A 21602-nucleotide genomic window follows, 5' to 3' on the forward strand; every position below is an offset into this window, starting at 1 on the left:
ACCCAGCAAGTATTTCCTGGGAGAAGATGAAGGCTCTATTTAGAGACCATCTAATAGGAAAACAAGGGCACTCAAGAGCTCCTGAAAGGTGCTGAGTTTGGTCTGAAAACACAAAACTTCCATAAACTCAGCTGTGCAAGTTTTTCAAAATAAATACTCTGAAAACAGGGCAGGTTTTAGTTTCACCTCAGAGCCAAAACCATCAGCTCTCTCCCCGCATTAGGTAATCGAGGAAAGCCAGAAGTTTGCTCAATGTATGTAGAAAGTGGTTTATTTTGGGTTTAATAGCAGGGTTCTTAACTCCCACTTCTTCAGCATTTATGAAGTTGGGACAACACACGAGAGGCTTGAAGCTTGAGATCTCATAAATTCTGATTCAGAAAAGCCAACTCTAATAGAACAAATGCATGTGCTGTAAGAAATCCCACAGTGACTCAGCCACAAACCCAGACAGAAACGCAGCCTTTTGGTTACTGTTACAGCCCTGGGTCTGCACGACACAAACCAAAACCGTATTTACCCCGATGGCAGCCAATAGATAATTGGACATAAATAGCTCCAAAGGATGAATTACACCACATAGGATCTGAAAGGGTCATTTAACCTCTCTCCCATGCTCAACACCCACAGGCTGCACTTGTCAAGATACGACACTTCTCCCCTACTGTGCCTTCAGCCTCTTTTAATAATGCTTCTTGTCTTCCATGGGACACTGGTTTGGAAACGCTCCAGCTTGCTTCCCAGAAATGTTTCTTTCTGCGGGGAGCAGTTCCACATTCATTCTACTTGTATTGCAAACCAGCAGCAGCTTGTTTTGGAAGCTGAATCACCACCTGTCTGACACCACCAGGGACACAAAAAAAAAAAAAAAAAAAAAAGGGAAAAAAAGGAGGATTTCTAGGTGGATTCTGCACCCGATGCCAGACCTACGCCAGCGCACTCCTTATGTTCCTTGTCAGGATGGCTCTGCTGACCAAAAGGTCTCCAAAGCTTCTCCAAGGATCAGATCTAGGCCTGCTCAGCTTTGTCAGCTGTTCCCAATGAATCAGGAGTTTAAAATAAATTTCAAGACTCCTGACAAAAAAAAAAAAAAAAAAGTGTCAAGTGGAAGTTTTTAAAGGAAGTTTTCCTTCACTCCGGAGACCTCTCACTTCAATGTCCATGTTTACTAAAATTACAGACAAAACCTTGCTCTGTACTATTTTCAAGCTCTTCTCAGCAAGTCATGACGCATTTTGGATGTAACAACACGAAGTTCACAGTGGTTAAAGCTCAGTAAATTCTGCCACTCTGATAACCCAAGCTTTTATTTTGCCAGCCAACTGCAGGTTACCCAGAAAGGATTAGGACAAACACCATGGACAAAAATATTTAACTTGCTGAAGCCAATCAGGAACAAGTTGAATTAAGTTTGGGGGTTTTTCAGACAACACATCTGCAGATAGGATTACTAAAATCTATTCACTTCACTGCTAATGGCTGAAAAAACTTCAGAGTGACCCATAATTTCTGGGAGTTGGGCTTTGGATTTTTAAAGAATTATGATTTTTCTCAAACCAAAGAAAAATACCCAGAACACATCCAGCCATTACCTGACAATTTCTTGGGAAAAACAAGGAAAAACACTTTTTTCTCCAGCCTCAGAGCTGTAATATTTTCTTCAACTTTATTCTTCACAAAAAATGAAACTAGGTCTGCTCTTAAGTCCCTATAAGTTATCCCTCTTCCACACAAACCCTACCATTTACTTAGGACAGGCTTTGGATCCCTAGCCAGCCCTTCCCCTCCATATATCTGAGCATACAGAGCAGCAACCAGACTTTCTCAGAACCAAATCCAAACAATATTGGGTGGTAAAATTAAGGTATACGAGTCTGTCTAGAGCTCCCAGGGGAATACAGTTGTTCCTGTACGTCCTGTTCCTGCACATCACCAGTTTTGGGAGACATTGGGAGCCTGCAGGCTGTGCATCACTACCTCTTGTTTGTTGTGCAGGGCTCACTTGTCACCAGATAAACACATGTCACACCCTGACACGAGCAGTGCCACAAGGAACACCTCAGTCCCTGGAATACTAATACGAACAGAGTAGATCTTCCATCCATTCCAAGCAGCTTTCCACGTCTGCAGGAGCTGCAGGCAGCTCAACTAAGTAATTTGCACTCCACATACTCTCTTGCAGGAATATTAAGCAGATTTTTTTTTTTTCCCTTCAATAATATAGGCCCGAGAGCTATAGGAACGGATCCAAATGCGAAACATTTGAACCGAGTCTGTGAACCAGCTGAGATTTAAGGGACCCTTTTCTTTTTGAGAGGAAGTCAGGCAGCTGCCAGAGTTTCCATTTGCCCGTTTTCGAAGTGCAACGCACGAGTCAAAAGAATCTGCGGGCGAAGTGTGGCTGCCTGCCACCGAGCTCTCAAAAGAAATCATCTGGTGATGTGAGGTGGAAGACAGCGCTCGTCATTAGCAATGCAAAAGAACAAGAGTTAGCTCTGCCAGCGCTAATTCTTGACCACCTACTCTTTTTCTACATGACTAAGCCTATGGAAACGGCCCCGCGAGAGATGCAGCGCGTCGCGCTTTTTCAATACCCACCACTGCAAAGATCAGCCTCTCCAGGAGACATTTTAGGCTGAACTGAGTGTGCAGTATCTCTGTCAACCTCGCTGCACTTCTGTTTGTGCCTTTAAGGCAACGAACTCCCAGATCGGCGAGCGGTCAGGAGTTCACATATTCATGCCCGGCCTGCAGCAGAACAGGCCGCTCTTTGAACGATTTCAGGGATAATTTAAGGATCTGTATGTCTCAATTAACTCTACACTTCAGCTACACTACACAGACACGGGACCAGAGTTAATCTGCTTTTATTTGGAAAAGCAACACATCAGAGAGAGGAGCTCAGTGGTAAGAACACCCACACCTTAGAGACTAAGCAGCAGCTACGGAGACTTCACAACAGAGCTGCTAAGAAAGTAAAACGGTAATAAATCATCGTAGAACGGCCTGGGTTGGAAGGGACCTCAAAGATCAAACAGTTCCAATCCTTATGGAAGAGTCAGGTCCTTATGGACAGGGACACCTTTTACCAGACCAAGTTGCTCAGAAAATGCTGAGGAGTTTAAGAGATGCAAAGCAGACTAAGGACAGTGGAGGACCACAAGAAGCAGGAGGTAGGAAAACTGTAGGAGAACGTGCTAAAGGCTAAAGACATCTACTCCCATCCTATCCCACCAGCACCAGTTAAGTACCAGTGATATTCAACACTTCAACTGCCACTTTGCACAACTCCAGACAAACTATTCCAGCTGCAGTTTTGTGGTTATCAGAAGAGGTTTGTCCTGTCCACTGTCCCATCACAGCCTGAACAGCTCCATGCCCAGGTTTGCCATGAGGCAGCACGAGCACCAGTGCCAGAGGACACAGTGTCCTGAGTGAGGGCACAATTGACCCAGTTAGAGAAAACCTGCAGTCGTGTCAGCTTAAAGCAAATATGGGCTGCAGCCTCCGTGTCTCGGGATAGATGGCACTTCCCTCCAGAGGGTGCTGGGAGGCGACAGAGCTCAAGAGCTGAAGGCAGCATAAAGAGTGGCAGGAGGATGGGGGAAGGAAGGTTAATATATTCCAAGACAAGCAAAATCATTAAGGATGACCAACAGAGCAATGGGAGATGCGCACGCTGACATTTAATTTCAGCCGGCCAGGTGCCGGATTAAAGTGCAGCAAAATAAACACCCTCACACATATTTTTCTGTCCCTCAGAAGCAGTGACAAAACAATGATGCTCTTGAAGACTCTCCTGCTAAATTACCCACCTCCTGTTGCGAGCAAGACATGCTTCTGTACTTGCAGGAACAAAAAATAAGGACTGATAAAACAAGCTACAGCATATTCCTCCCATTTGCTTAAGGGTTGCTGAGTTCCTCAGCCTTCCTAGAGGGAATGATCTCAAGAACCAGGGAAGCAGGACTGTCCACATCAAATCTGACACAGAACAAGTGTCTGCTTGTCAGACAGAAGACTGCAGGTCTTGTTTTGAACTACCAGGAGAGTCCTTTGCCAGTACTTCCAGCCCTGGAAAAGCTGAGCACTGTGGACAGCAACCCCACTCTCAACATACACCAGCTCAGCTCAAGTCCTAGGGGAAAACTGCTGGATGAAATAAATGTCAAATATTAAGTAGAAAAGAAATAAAGATGTAACAAATTTTTAAAAAAGTTACAAACATTCACTTCATTAGTGCCCAAGAAAAAAAGTCCATTTTCAAGGGAACTTTTTCAGCACATTCTAGACTTTGAGTGAAATTCTATTCGAGTTCCTACTCCAGCCTGCAATGAAGTGGAAAGAGGAGGGCCTCCAGGCACTGAAATTAAGTCACAGCCAAGGCTGTGCAATGATAAAATCATCACCATCAGCACAGAGCACTCCTCTGGCTGCTGTAGCATCCTGGTGGGCTCATCAGCTCCCCCAGGCACTCGTGTCTCTGCGACACAGACAGTAACAGCCAGCCACAGCTCCCTGCTGCTTTTCCAGCCTGCAATCCTCCCTTGCCCTTAAGATTCAGGAGGAAGCTGCCAGTTGCACACTGTCCCTGCATTGCAGGAAGCTGTTCACGCTCCCATCCCAGCCAACAACACTCCACGGGCTCAGGAGGGCAAGGATGAACACTGTTCTCAGTCTCAACACTTGTAGCTGCTCCTGGAGCTCAGCACAGGGCAGGGCTCAGCTGCTCTGCCTAAGAAACCTTGAGCCAAACACACAGAAAACCACTCACTGCAGTTTTGGACGACCTGTTACAATAAGCTCCCTAAAACTGTGCTCAGTTGAACAGCTTAGTCACAAAAAGATGGTGGATTTTCACGGAAGACAATTCTTGATTTTAAAGCTATCACTGTTATCAAATTCTGAGAACCACTACCAACTTCAGTGGTACAAGCCCCACTGCTGGAGGGTACACCAGCATCTATCCAAAGGTATTACAAAATGACTGATTAGCCCAGAATCAGATAAAAACATCTCTGGTGCCAGATATCCATGAAATCGGTTCACTAAGTCCCTAAAACTCCACTGGCATCAGACACACAGTTCTCCTCTCATGCCAGCACAAGTGTCCCATGAGGAGTGACTGCACATATTCAAACAGCACTACACCCACAGCCAGGAGCACCACTCTTTTATCAGACTGCAATCCAAAACTGCTGTACAGGTCTTGAGAGACACTTCAGTGCAATAGCCCAACTCTTTCTGCATCCCATTTTAACAACGGAAAGTACATCTCCCTCCTTTTAGGAGTTGAGAGTTGTTTATACACCGTGTTTTTAAGCAGAAAGCTTCCAAGTAAAAGATTAATAGTATTTCCAATGAAACCAGCAAGGTCCTGCTCTGCAAGGGAAAACAGGCTTTGCCTCTAGTCACTGACTTCCACACCGTTCTCCAAGGATTATTTTCCCTGTAAGAAAAAACAGCATTCTCATCCAGATACAGATGAAAACTTCTGCCTGAACACCAACTTAGTGGCAAGTTCCAACCAGAAACCATGATCCACATGACCACGGAGAACTCCAGCTGTCAGCTTCCCTGCTCACCACTTCAGTGACTTTCCTGAGAGTCAAGCCCACCCTCAGCTTGCCAACACTTACATGAAAAACTTATCTTTACCCACTCAAGTGCACCTCGTTGTCATCTCTGGGGGAAGGAGACTCCAAAAGCAGCAGTGACAAGACATTTCATGACTGAATTTTTAGCCTTCGTCACACAACACACTCACAAGCCCAAAAGCTGACAGAACACCACACCAGACATCAAACAGCACACAGACCAGCCAATTCTACTACAAAGCACATCAACACTCAAAAAAGGCAATATTTCAGTGGGGTGTTTTTTATAATTAATTTTTCATAGTTAACATATCAGAACTCCTCTGAGTCTCTTACCGTTCACGGCTTTTTCTATCAGTTCTTCACAAGCATCAAAGTCTCCCTTCAACACCAGCTTGTCGTGGAGGTCTGTCAACATGGGGTGCTCCAGAGCAATCTTGGTTTTCTTCTGCAGCGACTCGAAAGCCTCGGTGTAGTTGTGCTGCCGAAAATGCTTTAGGCAAAGGCGAATGGCTTCCTGTTCACGGTACTACTGGAACACAAGAAAACCTATGAGACATGTAGATTTTTTCCTGCCACCAGCACTGCTGGGAGCTACCTGTGAACCTGGAGCAGGATCTCTTGTCCACGCTGCACAAATTGCTCGCCAGCTCACAGAGGAATGCTGTGTGGATGACATTACAAGCTGTGCAGGCATTTACTTTCCAACAGTATAGAAGTTATACAGCTTGGTATCATCCAATTTAATGAGCATACTAGAAGAGAGTGCACAGTGTCCCAGATCTCTGGAGTGACCATTAGTTCCCCCCCATCTGCTTGGCCCTGCTGTTCGAGGCCTACATGAAGCGCAGAGCAGGAAAAAGCCTTCTCTATCAGCGTTACATAATTTGATTGTATGACTCTTACATAACAAAATAATTTAGAAGAGTAAGTAGGTCACAGCTTTTCTGGGAGCAGAAGGAAAAAAAAAAAAGGCCACAAGAATAGGAATACTTGCAATGACCACCACTCCTGCAATGGAAAGGCTGAAGGTTGGCCCCAAATCCTGCGGGTCCGTGAGGGTTTTGGATCAACGGCAACAAGGATTTACGTGCACAGCAAAGTTTTAACTTCTAAATATTCCCCTGCATCTTGAAGCAGAACATCTCTGAGCCACAGCTGCCCATATCCCACCTGACTGTGGAAAGGGGTGACTAAGGTGAGAGAAACCCACACTGGGTCTGACATCCCTGCACAGACACGTGAGGGAATAGTAAACTCTGAGTAAGACCCACAGTTTGTGCTGTTAACCGACCAAATCTTCCACTGTGTTTTCAAAGCCGTTAACAACATGCATAAGAAACACAGATTTTTAAGGTGATAAGTAGCAGAACCATTTATTTTAAATAGACTCTTCAAACCTAAATTCTAAGGCATTAAATAAAAAAAATAAATCTCAATTTCCATCTTTAACACGCAACTACTGTGGCAAAAAGCAAATGTAACTTTAAGCAGCTATAGGATTGATTACAGACAAGAGATTTTAATCCTAAGTGGACACTACTGCTAAAAGTGAAGTTTACGGTGTTTAAATGAATAGAATCTTTCTGAAAACCTGGAACTAACACTGACTCTCAATAAAAATTACTGCTCTCAGAATAATGGCTCGATTGCAAGAATTTCACAAACTGAAGCGGCTAAAAAGAAACACGGCCATGTGATATATTTTTAGTTCTTAATCCATCAGTATTTCACAGCTGCAAATAGCCAGAACTATGCATTTTTAGAAAACCAGTTCCCAGCCCACATGAAAAAGGCCAAGGACACGTACTGATAAGAATGCAAGGCTGCAGCAAAGGAGTATTGAAGCTAAAACAGTTTTACAGCACAACTGGCAAAAAACAACTGGTTTTTTGTCTTTCCAACAGATATCTAAGACATTGCCTTTAAGAAATGTTCACTTACATCAAAGCCAAAACCAAATTAGATCCCTGTTGTTCAAAGGCATGGCAAGCAAAAGCAGAGTTGCACACCAGTAACAACCAGCTTCTGCTTTTTCAGATCCTCCAGTTTAGAAATTAGGCAAAATTCAGACTTGCTGTATTTCCACTGAGCTTGGCTTCTAAAACAGGGAATGACTGCTGGGTGCAGGTTGGCCACTCAATGCCACAGAAAAGTTTCTATTCAAGTGACATCATAGTACTACTTCAGAGGTTAAATATGAAAACCTCTTTTTTATGCGAAAAGGTGTATAAAAAGTATGTAAAAGGCTCCTTTATAAATGCTGTCACACAGGTTTAAAGAGATGACAACCCAAATAATAGCTCTGATCTGAAGCTGTAAATAATTCCTATGGTTAAGAACGTAACAGCAGCATGAGACCAAGATATTAACACTGTCAAACACACTCGTAGAATTAAAAATAAGTTCATGTGCTCCTTATTAAACTGCCACTTCTTAGGTGTTGAAGTTTGCCCACTCTTCAGGAGAAAGGGATAAGGCTTTTGTGAGGCAGCAGGCTGAGCTGGACAGTAAGGAGAAAGCAGTAGGGGGGAACTGAGGAGTGTGCTGCCTGCTTTCAGTCCTTATCCCTTACCCCCAACTCCACTGCCTGGAGGAAAGGGAGGTTTTGCTGGCACACAATAAAAAGGACAGGCAACTTCAAGCAGAACCTTCTTCTCGTCTGATGTCACAGGCAGTAAAGAAATACTAGATTTCAAAGCCTCTGAGATTCCCAAAAATACGCATGAAAATATTCACAGCAACTCAAAGAAACAGGTCTTTCCCAAAACATGGGTCAACACATCCTCCAGCAACAGTGGCCTCTCAGGGCTGGGAGGGAAGAGAACATCAGTGGCACATGCACTCATCACCAAAAACTTGGCAGCTGATCCTAGCAGAGTCCAGACCATCATGACTAAGTCTCTGCCTTCCTGCTTTGGGGCTCTCAAGCTTTAGGAGAACAATGCTGGCACCCCCTGAAGAAGCTGTCACTACACTCATGCTGACCATGAAAAGTGCCGATTCCATGGGACAAGATGGAAGAAAACAGATGCAGACATCATCATCAGATGGCTCCTAACCAAAAAAAAAATACAAATCAGAGCTTTCTGCTGGTAGCAACTGGTCCAAACTGCCAGACACAGCACCACGTGCAGAGACGGCAGAGAAAACCATCAGCAGCTTCTGCCAAGTTGACTTTCCAGAAGTGGACATCAATCATCAGTTGACTAATGACCACACCACCACTTGGATCATAAAGCAGCTACAGACAACTTGTCCTGTGCTTGTTAGGGCTGCATTGAAATCCTCCCTGCAGAAGCTCGTGATGTTGGTGTAAGTGGGTATGAGCCAGACACCACGGTCACACATTTTCCTCACCACACTGGCAGCACCATGAACTGGTGAGGGAGTCTCACTGCTAATCACACACAGTCTCTATCCCCTTCTAAGCTTTTCCTTTTGGAAGCAGAGATACATTGCTCCACTATTCAGTCTTATTCAGTTGGGAAGGATGTCTCCTCTGCAACACAATATGAATCTCATTAATTGTTCCAGAAGATCCAGTGCATAACATGCAGCAACAAAATGAATTCTGGTTGTCAGTGTGCACTTCCCTCCCACAGGAAAGGCGTCTCTTGTACTCAATTAAACACTGTTTATACAAATAATGTTTGGAACCTTCTGAACTATCAAAGTGACAAATGGCATAAATCATCTCATCTCACAGTCCAGCGGCACCGGCCCCACTCTGTTCCAGAGTGTTCAGCAAAAACACAGAAAGAGGGAAACATCAAAAGTGCAAGGAGCTGCAACAGGAAAGACAGCAACACGGATTCTCTTTAAAACAAGCTCATTATATACCCTGTAACAAAGCTGCACCTCTAACCCAAAAGCCTCTGCACTCACGTAGCTCTACGGACTGGCACCTTAAAAGAATGACTAATTAAAAGGCAAAAAGAGGGGGGAAAGGGAATCTGGTTTTGTCAAGATTCGTTTCCCTTCCAATACAAATACTATTTTCCTAATATTGTCCCCTTTTGACTAAGTGTTTCTTTGTTTTATGTTCTTCTTATGATGTCTACGTGGCAGGTTTTTGTGGTGGTTTTGGAGTTTCTTGAGAGTGTTTTGTTGGTTTCTCAAAGAGAACAAGCAGATACAATTCAAAAAGATTCCCTTCGAGTCAAAGTCAGCCATGTGGTCTGAGTTTTTGCTGGTTCTTATATTCAAGGAGTGAAAAGGTCACATCAATTCCAGGAAGACAAGTTTCACAACATTCTGAGACCGGGAATCTTCAAACAAAAAAGGCATCTAAAATGCAGGCCTACCTTGCTGTACCAGTTGAGGCACGGCTGGACCACATCTGGATCATCAATGCCATTAAGTTCAACATACCAGATACTAAAATTGAAGCTAGGCCCCCAGGACAAGAGTGGAACTGGAGAAGAAAGGAAAAGGAGAAAGAGGCTGCATAAACATCAAACAACCACTGCACTACACAGTACTATTGCAACAGAATGCTCTTAAAGGTTACACAAATTTCAGTATTTCAGATCTGACTTAAGTTCTAGTTTGTTTAACTAAGTTTATGAAAATTACCAAATACATCATGCTCGACTTGTCATTTAAAGCAACCTGTGCTGAGCAACATTAACACAGCAGATTATTACAAAGCAGAAGCTTGCTTTAAGCAAAAGAGCAAAAATACTATCATTTAAAACAGCTCCAAGAGGCAACAAGCTTTGACAAGGCTGGGAATCACGAGCACACTAGTGACAGTATTTGCTCCTCATAGTACATTTATTTCCCCATTTGTCAGCAACAATTATTTTCCCTAATGGTGAAGACAAGAAGCTTGGGTATTTAAAATTTTACAAAATTAGTAACATCTGCAAGTTGTGGAGGAGGGAGGGAGGGATAACTGTCAGTTGCCAATTTAAAAACTCTAATTATTTTTTTTTAAAGCTTTAATCTGTGCAGGTTTATGCTGAAACTATTTTATCTGAGTATTGGAACAAATGTATCTAAAATACTAAAGGACCCATGAAAGACATTGCAGCCTCTCACCTACAGCTCCTCTACCACACTGGGTTAGTATCTGAGGCCTTGCACTGATCTCAGGATTAATCTGCAGGTTAAGACTTGGTTCTGCTTTTTGAAGCAGCTCCAACTCCCCGAAAACTTGTGTGTGAACTCTGACTCCTAAAAACTGCAGTGAAATCAAGTGGTTTCATTTCAAATACTTTTGTTTCCTTTATATTTGACTGCAACTGATAAACAGGAAAAGGCAGTATTAGAGGTGAATGTGCAGTTACCAGCAACAGCAAGGAGTCCACTACCTCCTCCCTTCCACTGTTTTTGCCACAGAGAAATTACTTCTTGTCTTTCAAACCACTATCAAATACCACTGAGATTACTCTGTTGAACTAAGGTTTTTCTGACCTACTCCTACTCCATGAGGAAACAAAAAACCCCAAGCTTATCAAAAAGTTGTTCCTGAGCTCTTAAAGGTTCTTAAGTATTTATACTTCAAACAAGCTACATCTATTATTTTCTGCAGTGTGTTTGGGCACAAAGCACATGCTCAAACACCTGATTTTCTTGAGCTATAGAGGGTGTATTTACAAACCTGTTTCTAAAGGCTCATTATAACTTCTGGGAACAGCCATCTAGAGTAAAGATTTTTTAGAAAAGATCCAAAGAGACTTTGTATATGCAACTCTGAACTGACTTTAATATCCATAAGTAGGTACTTTCTATGCTACAGCTCTCGAATCATCTTTTCCCAAGAGCTTATTTCTACTTGATTGTTCAGCACACAAAGCAAAGCAAGATGCTTTCAGAACAGGTCCTTTTAGGTGCATGTTTGTGGAGACAGAGACGTGAACTGGTCAGAAAAACCACGAGTCACCTGTCTCCCATCCACAGTCCCCACACTCTGCCCAGAAAACCTCCTTCTTGCTTACTTTTGTCCTCCACACAAGGTGAGTGCTGCCAATATGGTCCCTTAATACCATAAAACATTCCTACTTCTAAATCCAAGCCCAGAGATCAGTTTGATCCCGGATATCCTCCCCATTAATGCAGCAGACTGAAAATACCACACAAGTAAGGGTAACACCTTGGGTCTGTCTTCAGACCTGAACACACAGACCAGACCAAACTCAAGTTAAATCTGATATCTGGTCAAGTACAGAGATCAAAGACCAGCAGCTCACTGCACTGACACACTGAACTAAACCACAGACCACCTCAAATGCACCCAGACCATGAATTTCCTGAGGTGAACCTGAGGCCAATTTCCTCACACTGAGTTTACTGGGTGAAAAACCAAACCAAGCACTATCACCTTCTCACCTCTTTCCAGAGAACACACAGAGGTATCCACCTGTACTTCTTTTCAGCAATTCTCCTCAGAACTTCAGTGAGCTTCTCCCAGAAAAAAAAAAATTAACAATTCATGTCTTTGTAGCCAACTAGAACACCAAAAAAGATATTGGGGTGCACAGAAGAATCCTGGACAGCTCTCACAACCACCAAAATGCAAAGCCATCAACTTGCTGACACTTCTCCTCCCCACAGCTAACTCAGCTTCCAACAGTCTTTTTTACAAAAAAAGGAAACAAAACACCAGAAATGGTGATTTTAACATCAAGACTTTCATGGTGCAACCATCTATTCCAAAGAAAGCACAGATATTAAACTGTATAGGGAATGCATGGCAAATCCCTCCCTAGTGCTGAAAAACTCTTTCCCAGACAGAGGAAGTTGAAGTTGATCTTTGTCAGCTCCTCCATAGGAGCAGGAAAAGAAACAAAGCAGAAGGGTTGAAAATGGAATGTGATTTCTACTCCAGTTCAGCAAATTCAAGTGTTCTGCTGGATCATCTCCCCACTTTTTATCCTCTCCTCTGGTTCCCAGGAGACCCCTCTCATCCTTTTTTTTCATCCCTCTCCTTTCTGAGGTGTGCTCAGCTCTTCAGACAAATGTCCTGTTAGAGCAGCCAAAATCTGACTTAAACCTGGAAGGCGGAGACACGAAGTGCAGCAAGGAAGTAGTTTTTTCCTCCACATCTTTGAGGTGGAAATACACTGCAATTAAAGGGGTTAAAAGCCCAAAGCTACATTATTCCTCCAGTTTACACCATAAAGCCCCCTCAGCATGCCTGGCTTTTTTCTGCAGGTACTACAGCAATCCATCCTGAAACACGTGTAACTGTTCAGAACAGTTGAACTGTCACTCCACAGTGAGAGGAGTCCAGCAGAAGGAAAAATAATAATTAAAAAAAAAATAATCAATATCCTTCTAAGAAGCAGAAGGCATTTGAGTCACTTAAACAGTTCTTAATCCATACAAGGATGATTTTAGGGGATACTTCTCAGTAATAGCTATGCCTAGACAAGGACTGTGAGACTGCATTAGAAGAGACAGTAGCAGAGGCATTAAAAACAGCACAATAAGTTGAAATACCTCTCACAAGGTGATTTCTGTTTCCCTCATCTATAGGCACAGACAGACAGTGTATGCTTTTAAAAAATTAAGAAAACATCCATGAAGAAAAAAATTGGTCAGATTTGTTACACCAAAGCTTAAAAATCTTGAAGCTTGGTTAGCAACTCCCATGCTTGTAACAAGCTGGCATGAGAATTACACCTAGAATTTTTCATCTTTCACTGCAATCAGTCTTTGCACCTTCTGCTTTCAAGGACACAGCACAGAAAAATCTCTGCTCGGAGGAACCAAAAGAGCAGAGCCAAAAACAAAGCTCACAGACATTAAAAAGATTATTTTTTGATATTTTGTCTGGATAAGTATCTTCTTCCCTCTCTCCAGTTCTGTAATGAGGTGCTACATGAAATGTAAAAATTACCTGTCAAGTAGGTCAAAAGCTGCACAACTGGGCATTTCAGTGCTCAGGAACTGAAGCTGAACTAATTAAACTAACAGAAGTGCAAGGCTTCTCTTGACAGGAGGAGAGGGATTATTCTTTCTGCTTTCTATGAGCCTGAAACTTCCTTTGATATGAGAGCAATGGAAGCTGTAGGATGAATTTTCCCCTCTCCCAGACCAAACCATGCCAGGTTCCTCCTGCTCTGTCCCCCCTTAAAAACCTCTCTGTATATTAACAGTGGTGTTGTAAGGTCTCTGTGCTGATCTGCAGAATTATAAAGCAAATTCCTGATGCAAGTGCTGCCCAATGCCAGTGCCTTTCCCAAAACCCAAACCTCACTGATCACAGGAACTCTGGTGGTGTCAAGTCTCCAAGAGTCCAAAAGGGCAGATTTTGGCCTCGTTTCCTGGCAGACTTACGAGGAACACAGCACGGTGCTTGAAATTTGGAGTTACTTTGGCCAACAGCTTGGAAATTCTAACAAACTCAAAACATTTTCAAGCTGTGAATCTGAAAAATAACAGAATTTCGTAACATTGTTTTGCAGTTGTTTCACAGCAAAAAAACACTCTCACAATGTCATAGACAAAGTGACACCAGCCATCAACCTGAGGTTTTCACAGGTTTTGGTGAAAAGATCATTTCCAGTTCTGTTCTAGCACAGGAATTTCTTCACAGAAGGCAGCCTCAAGAGAGAGTTAAAGGACAACTCATCTCAAACCATAAGTGGTGAACAAGTGACAGTTCAATTAAAATCTAATATTAATGTATATCATATAGGATGCTGATTCATGGAATGCTTTGAGTTGGAAGGGACCTTAAAGATCATTTAGTTCCAACCCCCTGCCATGGGCAGGGACACCTTCCACTAGACCAGGTTTCTCCAAGCCCCTTCCAACTTGGCCTTGAACACTTCCAGGGGTGGGGAGTCCACAACCTCTCTGGGCAAACTGTGCCAGTGTCTCACCTCCCTCACAATGAAGGATTTCTTCCCAATATCCAATCTACATCTACCCTCCTTCAGTTTAAGGCCATTTCCCCTTGTCCTATCACTACCTGCCCTTGGGAAAAGGGCTACATGAAGATCCCATTCCAACAAAACAAGCTGCTCATTCCATGTCAGAGAAAAAAATTCTGGCAGTAGAAATTAATCAGCACTTCACCATCCTAACAAGTTTCAGTTTAGTGCTACACTTCATTACATCAGAACACACTTTCCTGGAATACCATTTACACACCCAGAGAAGAAGCCAGTAATCTCTGCACTGGTCCTTTTAGGCCTCCAGGAACTACTTGTTGCTTTTAGCCCCTAAAAAAATAACATTTCCCAAAAACCTAATGCTGGAAGCTTCAGAATAAGAAATTTAAAAAAAAATAATAATAAAAAATTACTTTAACTTCCCTTATGTAGACAACCTTTAACTCTAATCCTCTGCTACTCTTGAGGTTTCCTAAAGCCAAGTGTTACAGATGCTTCCAAAAGTAGCAGCCAGAAACAAACCCAAAGAACAACCAAATCCTCTACTTCTCCAAGAACAGGAAACCCCACCGTTTATGGCACACAAATGATTCCTGGATTCCCAGCCTGAGGCTTTCAGTTCCTCAGGCAAACAGGAGGAGATTCAGAAAGCTGTGTAAAACACACCAAAGCAAAGGGTTCCCAGGGTACCCCTACACAGCCACTATCAGTTGAGTCTTGGCAAAAGAATTTCCCAACACATCAAAACACTCCTAAATTCACCTAAATTAGCCAATAGGATCTTTACCTCCTTTTTCAGCAACTACCTCCTTCCTTTATTTTTAACCTTAAACAGCTAGTTTAAAACCAGTCATTCTTGTACTATCTCAGTAGTTAGGAAGGGGAAGATAAATTTACTGAGCAAGCCAAAAGGCTCCAAATTCTTGGATTAAATCCAAAAAACTAAGACACCTGTTCTCTCTGGCCTGCAAGAAGGAGACCCTCACTCCTGCTCCCATCACACACCCCATGCCCCCTCAGCAATCCCCTCCAGCCAAGCCAGACACCAGGGGTACAATCCTTCTGGTGCCCCCGGATGACATCTTTACCCAGAGGTGAGACATAATATTAGAGTAGCAGGAAGAGAACAAGGGAGGCTCCTGCTGTTGCTTTATGTTTGAGAATGAAAGGTTTCAAGCTTTTTCAAACTTTGACTGGTACTTAGCTTAATGAGTTATTTAAAGCTCTATACAGCAGTTTATAAGAGGACAGGAAGCAGCTTCTCCCGCAATGAAGTTGACTCAACAACTGTATTTCTGAAAATGACTCTGTTTTGCTCTCACTCCCCAGGATTTAAATTATGAAGGTATTATTTCTTATTAACAGGACTTCACTGTGTTCCAAATCTAACCAGCCTAAAAGATGATGAAATGGAACAGCTATTGTGGATACTTTGCCTGAGTACAATGAAGTCATGAGTGCCGAGACCGGCACAAGTATCAGAAGAGATTATTTTCTACTCAGAATGCTGAAAAAATGCATTTACCTATCTTAATGAATCGACAGGGGAACATCTGTTCATCAATTTTATGCTTCAAGGTGAATGTTTCTTTGTTATAATCATTCTTTAAGCCACTGTGGGAAAAAATAAATAAGGTTACTAAATCTTACCTTGTATTTTAGAACTAGCTAATAAATGCAATCTAGGTCATGCCTGAAACACGAAGTTTGTTTCATATCACTCTGAATCATAAGTACACGTGCTGGACCAATGCCTGGGTTGTTCTCCACCACCTTGTGTCTCCCTGGGAGGCAGCACTGGGTGGTGATTTTGGGAGGGAATTGACTTTGGTTCAGTGCTGCTCCCCTGCCCCTGTAACCCTGTGACTTCAGCCAAGGATCTGCTGAACTGAGCTCTTCCCTTCTCTAGAGGGAGAAGGATCAGATCTTAAAATTATCACCCTGACAAAGTGCTTTCTGATCAATTTATGGGCATTACTTCATGAAAATATCAAATATTTAGTATAATTTATCAAAAATCTTAAGTTCATTTTTACTGAAGATGATAGTACAGGTCCCAAAATGAGGATTTTTATTAAACTTCAGCACAAGTGAAATGACATTAGATCAATAATTATTACAATACTAAGACCTCTTCCCCCACAGCTGTAGGAGTAATAAAGGCAAATTGCAACACTGGTCTATCTAAAGAGGGCAGAAGGGTGGGGAAGGGTTGTGGATGGTTTCTGTATGGTCATGAAGAATACCTGCAACACAGAACTCCCCATGTTTCTCCAGGGTTATTCTGCTTGGCTACAGATGATGTACGCCCATACATTCCTGGAGGTGGACTTCTCTTCTGGAAGCCTCCCAGAATAGACTAGTTCTTGTTTCTCTTGTACTCCTGGATATTTAACTCTCATTTCCCTTTCTGAAACAGCAGAGTCCTTAAAAGGCCCTTGCAAATTTACACTGGCAACTACTCTGGAGTTCTGGATAACATGAACAGCCAAAAGGCTCTTTCTTCAGTCCTCATCCAACCCTAACTACCAAATCCAACTAAACAAAGGAAAATGCAGTTTTTTCCCATTTGCCTGTTTAATTTATTTACCCATTTGAGGAAAGGCAGAGCAGATGACTAGTTCAGATCTTTACAGCTGCCATGAGGTTTTTAGGGAGCTTACTTGGGCTTTTAAAAGCTACTTCAAAGTTCCACACCTGGGGAATCATCTCTCTCGTGCCTCAAGCACAGGGAAGGAAGGAATCACAATCCACCAACGCTGCACCCTGCTCTCAGCTCTTCCAAATCCCCAAATTTGCTCTCCACAAATCCTCTGTGGTTAGAGCAGGATCAGGAAGGCTTCCTGAAGTGAGTGTTGGGATTGCTGCTCTGACCTGACCGTAAACATGAGGGCAGATAATTGCAGGATCACAACCACAGCTCTGCTCCACTGTTGGCTGCATCTGCTCGGGAACCAGGGGGGAAAAGCATTTTGGTCCAGCCTTTACAACTCCATAGCTGATGGAATCATGTCTTACCTGGATAAGAGATCTGTCATATTCTCCTCATTCATCCCACCAAAAACTTTAAACTTCTTTAAATTGCAGACGTGTGTTTTCTCATATTTGCCAAACGTGATGCTCTGGACTATGGCAGGCCTTTCAAGTTTCAGAATCAAATACTGTGGAAGAGAGAACAGTGGATTTTAATATTAAAGCCAAGGCTGCAAAACACACTAAGGGAGAAGCATTACAGCCTCCAAAAATTCACTTTCGTTCTTTTAGCTTTGTAAACTGAAGATGAAACCTCTCCATTATTATATTTTCTCCTTTGTACTGGAATGAAGAAAAGGGTTTTTTAGGAATATTCCTTTAAAAGCAGTTTATCCAGGAAAAAGATGTGGTTGAACTATCTATTCCTAGCAATTCTATTCAGGACTTACATACGTTCCTTTAAGTTGGACGCAAGACTTCCTGAAATCTGGCAAATAGGATCAAACCACAGGGAGTGAAGATTCAAACGCCCACCACAGCCTGAAATGAAACCTAAACTGAATACACAATTAGATAAATACAGTATGTTCCACACGCTAAGAGAACATCAAATTACTTCTCCTCTCTGGGCTGACGCTGTTTAACCACTGAGCACAAAGTTTGGTGCGTGGAGAACACAGGAACCAACTGCTTAATAACCATCCAAAATAAAACTGAGCCACTTCGTGACAACAAAGGGTCTTTGCAGAGAAAATGATGAAAATGCTCTCACTGCCCTCTTACACCGTGGGGACACATCAGTGTGTGAATGGTCAGGTGATTTATACTCAGGCTCCAGCTACCAGCTTCACCAGCACTACTGGAGGAAAAGGGCTATTCCCACGGAAAAGCAGGTGCAGGGAAGCACTTGCACCATTCATCAGGGACCACTGAGCACCTTCCCCACCAAACAGGTCTTGGGGGAGTGTAGAGACATTCTGTTTTGCAGAACACGTGGGAGTTTTATACCTGGAAACAACGCTTTTAATTCTTTTCCCTGATTTCTCGGAACTAAGCAGAGCACACAGGGAACCGAGGCAAAGCGCAGAATCACAATTACTCATCGGGCTGGATTTTGTTACAAAACCCCATCAGGACTCCAGCACAAGCAGATCAGCACAGAGTTGTAGGACACCTCCCACCACAGGTTCTGCTGGTGGCCCTGTCCCCCCAAGCAGCAGCACTGCCAAGCCAGCCAGGACACCTTATTTTCGGTCTTTCATAGACATCAAGCAGAGTATTTTGCATGTGTGTGGCTCCTTTCTGTGGATCCTGAGTAGAGACTGAGTAGTCTCCCTAAGTGCCACTGACATCACTCTGCTCAGCATAAACAGCTCCATCAGTAGGAGAACCTTACCCTAGAAGTGTAACTCCTGGGAGAGAAGAAGAACAAACTTGCCCGTCCCTTTAGTTCTCAGTCTTTCTGTCTCAGCCCTACAGAGCTATTAATTCTCAACCTATGAGGAGGACTGACATCACTCTGGAGAGCACCAGGATAAAGATGGGATGGACAAAGGTTCCCAGCAGCTGGTTCCCACTACATTCACAAGAAGCTTAGATTGAAAGAAATACTTGTACATGCAACAGTTGCAGATGATGCAGACTGGGTAGGTACCTAACAGAAGATTTACTGCCAAAGATGTTTCCAGCAACTCAAATTTTTTCAGAGTGAAGAAAATAAACCACTGCCAGCAATGCAAGGGTACAACAGAAGAATGCTTTGGTGCATTTCCAGATTTTTCTTAATGAAAAATTCCTAGTTTTGTGAAGAACACCATCCACCTAAATATCAGAACCCACTGTTAGTTTAACCAGCAGCAAGCCACACTTTTGTCTCAAAATCCTCCCTAAACTTCCATAAAAAAAACCCTGAAGTTTTATACAGAAAACTGATTTTCTAAAGCAGAGGATGAGCAAAAGGACAGTCCTGTAATGAGTAAGGCAGTACTTGATACATGGCACAGCCCGCTGCCAAAATTCCCATGCAGAACAGACAGTACACAACGTCTAAGAACTCCTCCCACACCATCATATCTTCCCTGCAGATTTCTCCTGAAGCTGGAAAAGCAAAGCCAGCACTACCAGCAATTGCAATTCTTAATCCTGCTGGAATCCCAAACCTAATGCCTGGGCCATGAACACATACTCTCTCAAGTACCACACAAGATTTGCAAAACCTTGGCACAAAGGTCGTCCTGCATTATTCAATTCTTTGCCTAAATTATGGGAGAGAAAAGCAGGACTGCCCTTAAACCCTTTGTGCCCCGAAGGGAACAAGGCACAGCAATTACTCCACAGGGCCAGCAGTGATTTCTTAACCCTACAACAGACAGAAGGGAACCCTGCAGCCCTCCTTCCCACTTCCACACATCCCACCACCTGCTGAGTCACACAGACCCCACAGAAAACAGAAGCACAAAAGCTAAATACAACCTTTTTGTGAATTTATCCACTGACTGATATGGAAATTAAAGACAGGTTTGCTTTAAAACCCCGTACCTAGGTATGGACTTCTGTATTTTTTAATGCATATACACACACAAACTGAAAGACTTCTAAACTGAAAGAAGGGAAATTTAGGTTAGATATTAAGAAGAAATTCATTACTGTGGGGGTGGTGAGGCCCTGGCACAGGCTGCCCAGAGAAGTTGTGGCTGCCCCATCCCTGGATGTGTTCAAAGCCAGGTTGGGCAGGGCTTGGAGCAACCTGGGATAGTGGAGGTGCCCCTGCCCATGGCAGAGGGTTGGGACTGGATGATCTTTAACATCCCTTTCAACCCACACCATTCTATGATTCTATGATATATATAAAAATACAGACATAATATACTTTTTGGGTTTCTAAACACACACACTGCTGCCACTCTGTGGGTACCAGCTACAAATCTCACTGATGTTGAAAAAACACTTTGCCTCAAGAGCTGCAAACAGCTGGGCTGCATGGATATTTTTGGACTGCTACCAGGATTGTAGCCACGACAGACTATTTCTCTATGGCTTTGAAAGAAGTGGCAGAACTGTATGTAAGACCAAGTGATTTATTCAACCTGGAGAGAACAAGTCTATGAGATTTCAGGCCAATACATACACCAGGACACTTGACACTTTTCCTATTGCAATAAGCAATATCAGTACATCTAATGTCCACGTATTCACGCAGTATTCCAAAAGTCCAAATTATAAACTCAAGTGTTTGTTTGTTAAAACAGGGCACAGGGACACTAACTGGCATAACTGAGCAAAAACCTCAGCCCAACTGTTTAAGTCTTGAACTACAACACTTACAAAAGAGATGTTACAAAACATTAGAAGAGTAAAACTTCTGGTTTATGACTCAGCATATTTGTAAGTGAAGATGTACAAAGAGTAAAGCACGTGTAGCACTTCAGCACCCCAACAGCTCATTACACTGCACCCAAAATAAAGTAAATCCAGCCCTGTCACACTGGGAGCTGCAGCAAATTCAAACTCTTTTGAAGCTCTGGTCTGTGCTACCATTTGATGACAACCACACGAAAGCTTCTGCATCACACAACTGAGTGTAAATTTTATTAATGTACTTTACATTAATTCCTGATACAATCTACTGAGTAGGATGGAAATCAAGAGAGGAAAACTAGTCTTCCCTGATGCAGAACCAATCATGTCAACAACACCACTGACTTTCTACACATGCTCTTCCAGTATTCAAAATTCACATCTCCACAAGGTTGGAATGGGCTGCCCAGGGAGGTGGTGGAGTTACCATCCCTGGAATGGTTCAAGAAATGACTGGATGTGGCACTTAATGACATGGTCTGCTTGATGAGGTGGTGTTTGGTCAAAGGTTGGACCCCATCTCAGAGGTCTTTTCCAACCTAATTGATTCTGTGATCAAATACACTGAACCAGACTCAAAACTGCACTGCACAAGCTGCCTGTGCAATTAGAGTCACGCTGTAATTTAATAATTTCTTTCTCTTTAAGCATTTTTTTTTATTAGGGAGTAGTGAAACTTGTACTGCAGGTAAAAATAACCACCACAACATAACAAAATAACTGGAGCTGTTCTTGTCCATGACACAAACCTCCTGATTGCTTTTTCAATTAAGTTGGTGGCTAAATAAAAATCTATCCTTTTGTTCTACACATTATTAATCAAGCC

General features: G+C 42.8%; 1 protein-coding gene across 1 annotated transcript in view; it reads right to left on the reverse strand.

Moving 5' to 3' along the window:
• MKLN1 (muskelin 1) overlaps nt 1-21602 on the reverse strand; it is a 94045-nt gene that overhangs the window by 54524 nt on the left and 17919 nt on the right. Inside the window, exons 3-6 of the mRNA XM_027665964.1 lie at nt 17465-17607; nt 15972-16060; nt 9905-10014; nt 5934-6126 (exon numbers count right to left, since the gene is read on the reverse strand). Coding sequence (XP_027521765.1) covers nt 5934-6126; nt 9905-10014; nt 15972-16060; nt 17465-17607 — 535 coding nt within the window. The remainder of the gene's footprint in view (nt 1-5933; nt 6127-9904; nt 10015-15971; nt 16061-17464; nt 17608-21602) is intronic.

Source organism: Corapipo altera, unplaced genomic scaffold (assembly GCF_003945725.1).
Source record: "Corapipo altera isolate COAL_440 unplaced genomic scaffold, ASM394572v1 178, whole genome shotgun sequence".
NCBI classification, from domain to species: Eukaryota; Metazoa; Chordata; class Aves; order Passeriformes; family Pipridae; genus Corapipo; species Corapipo altera.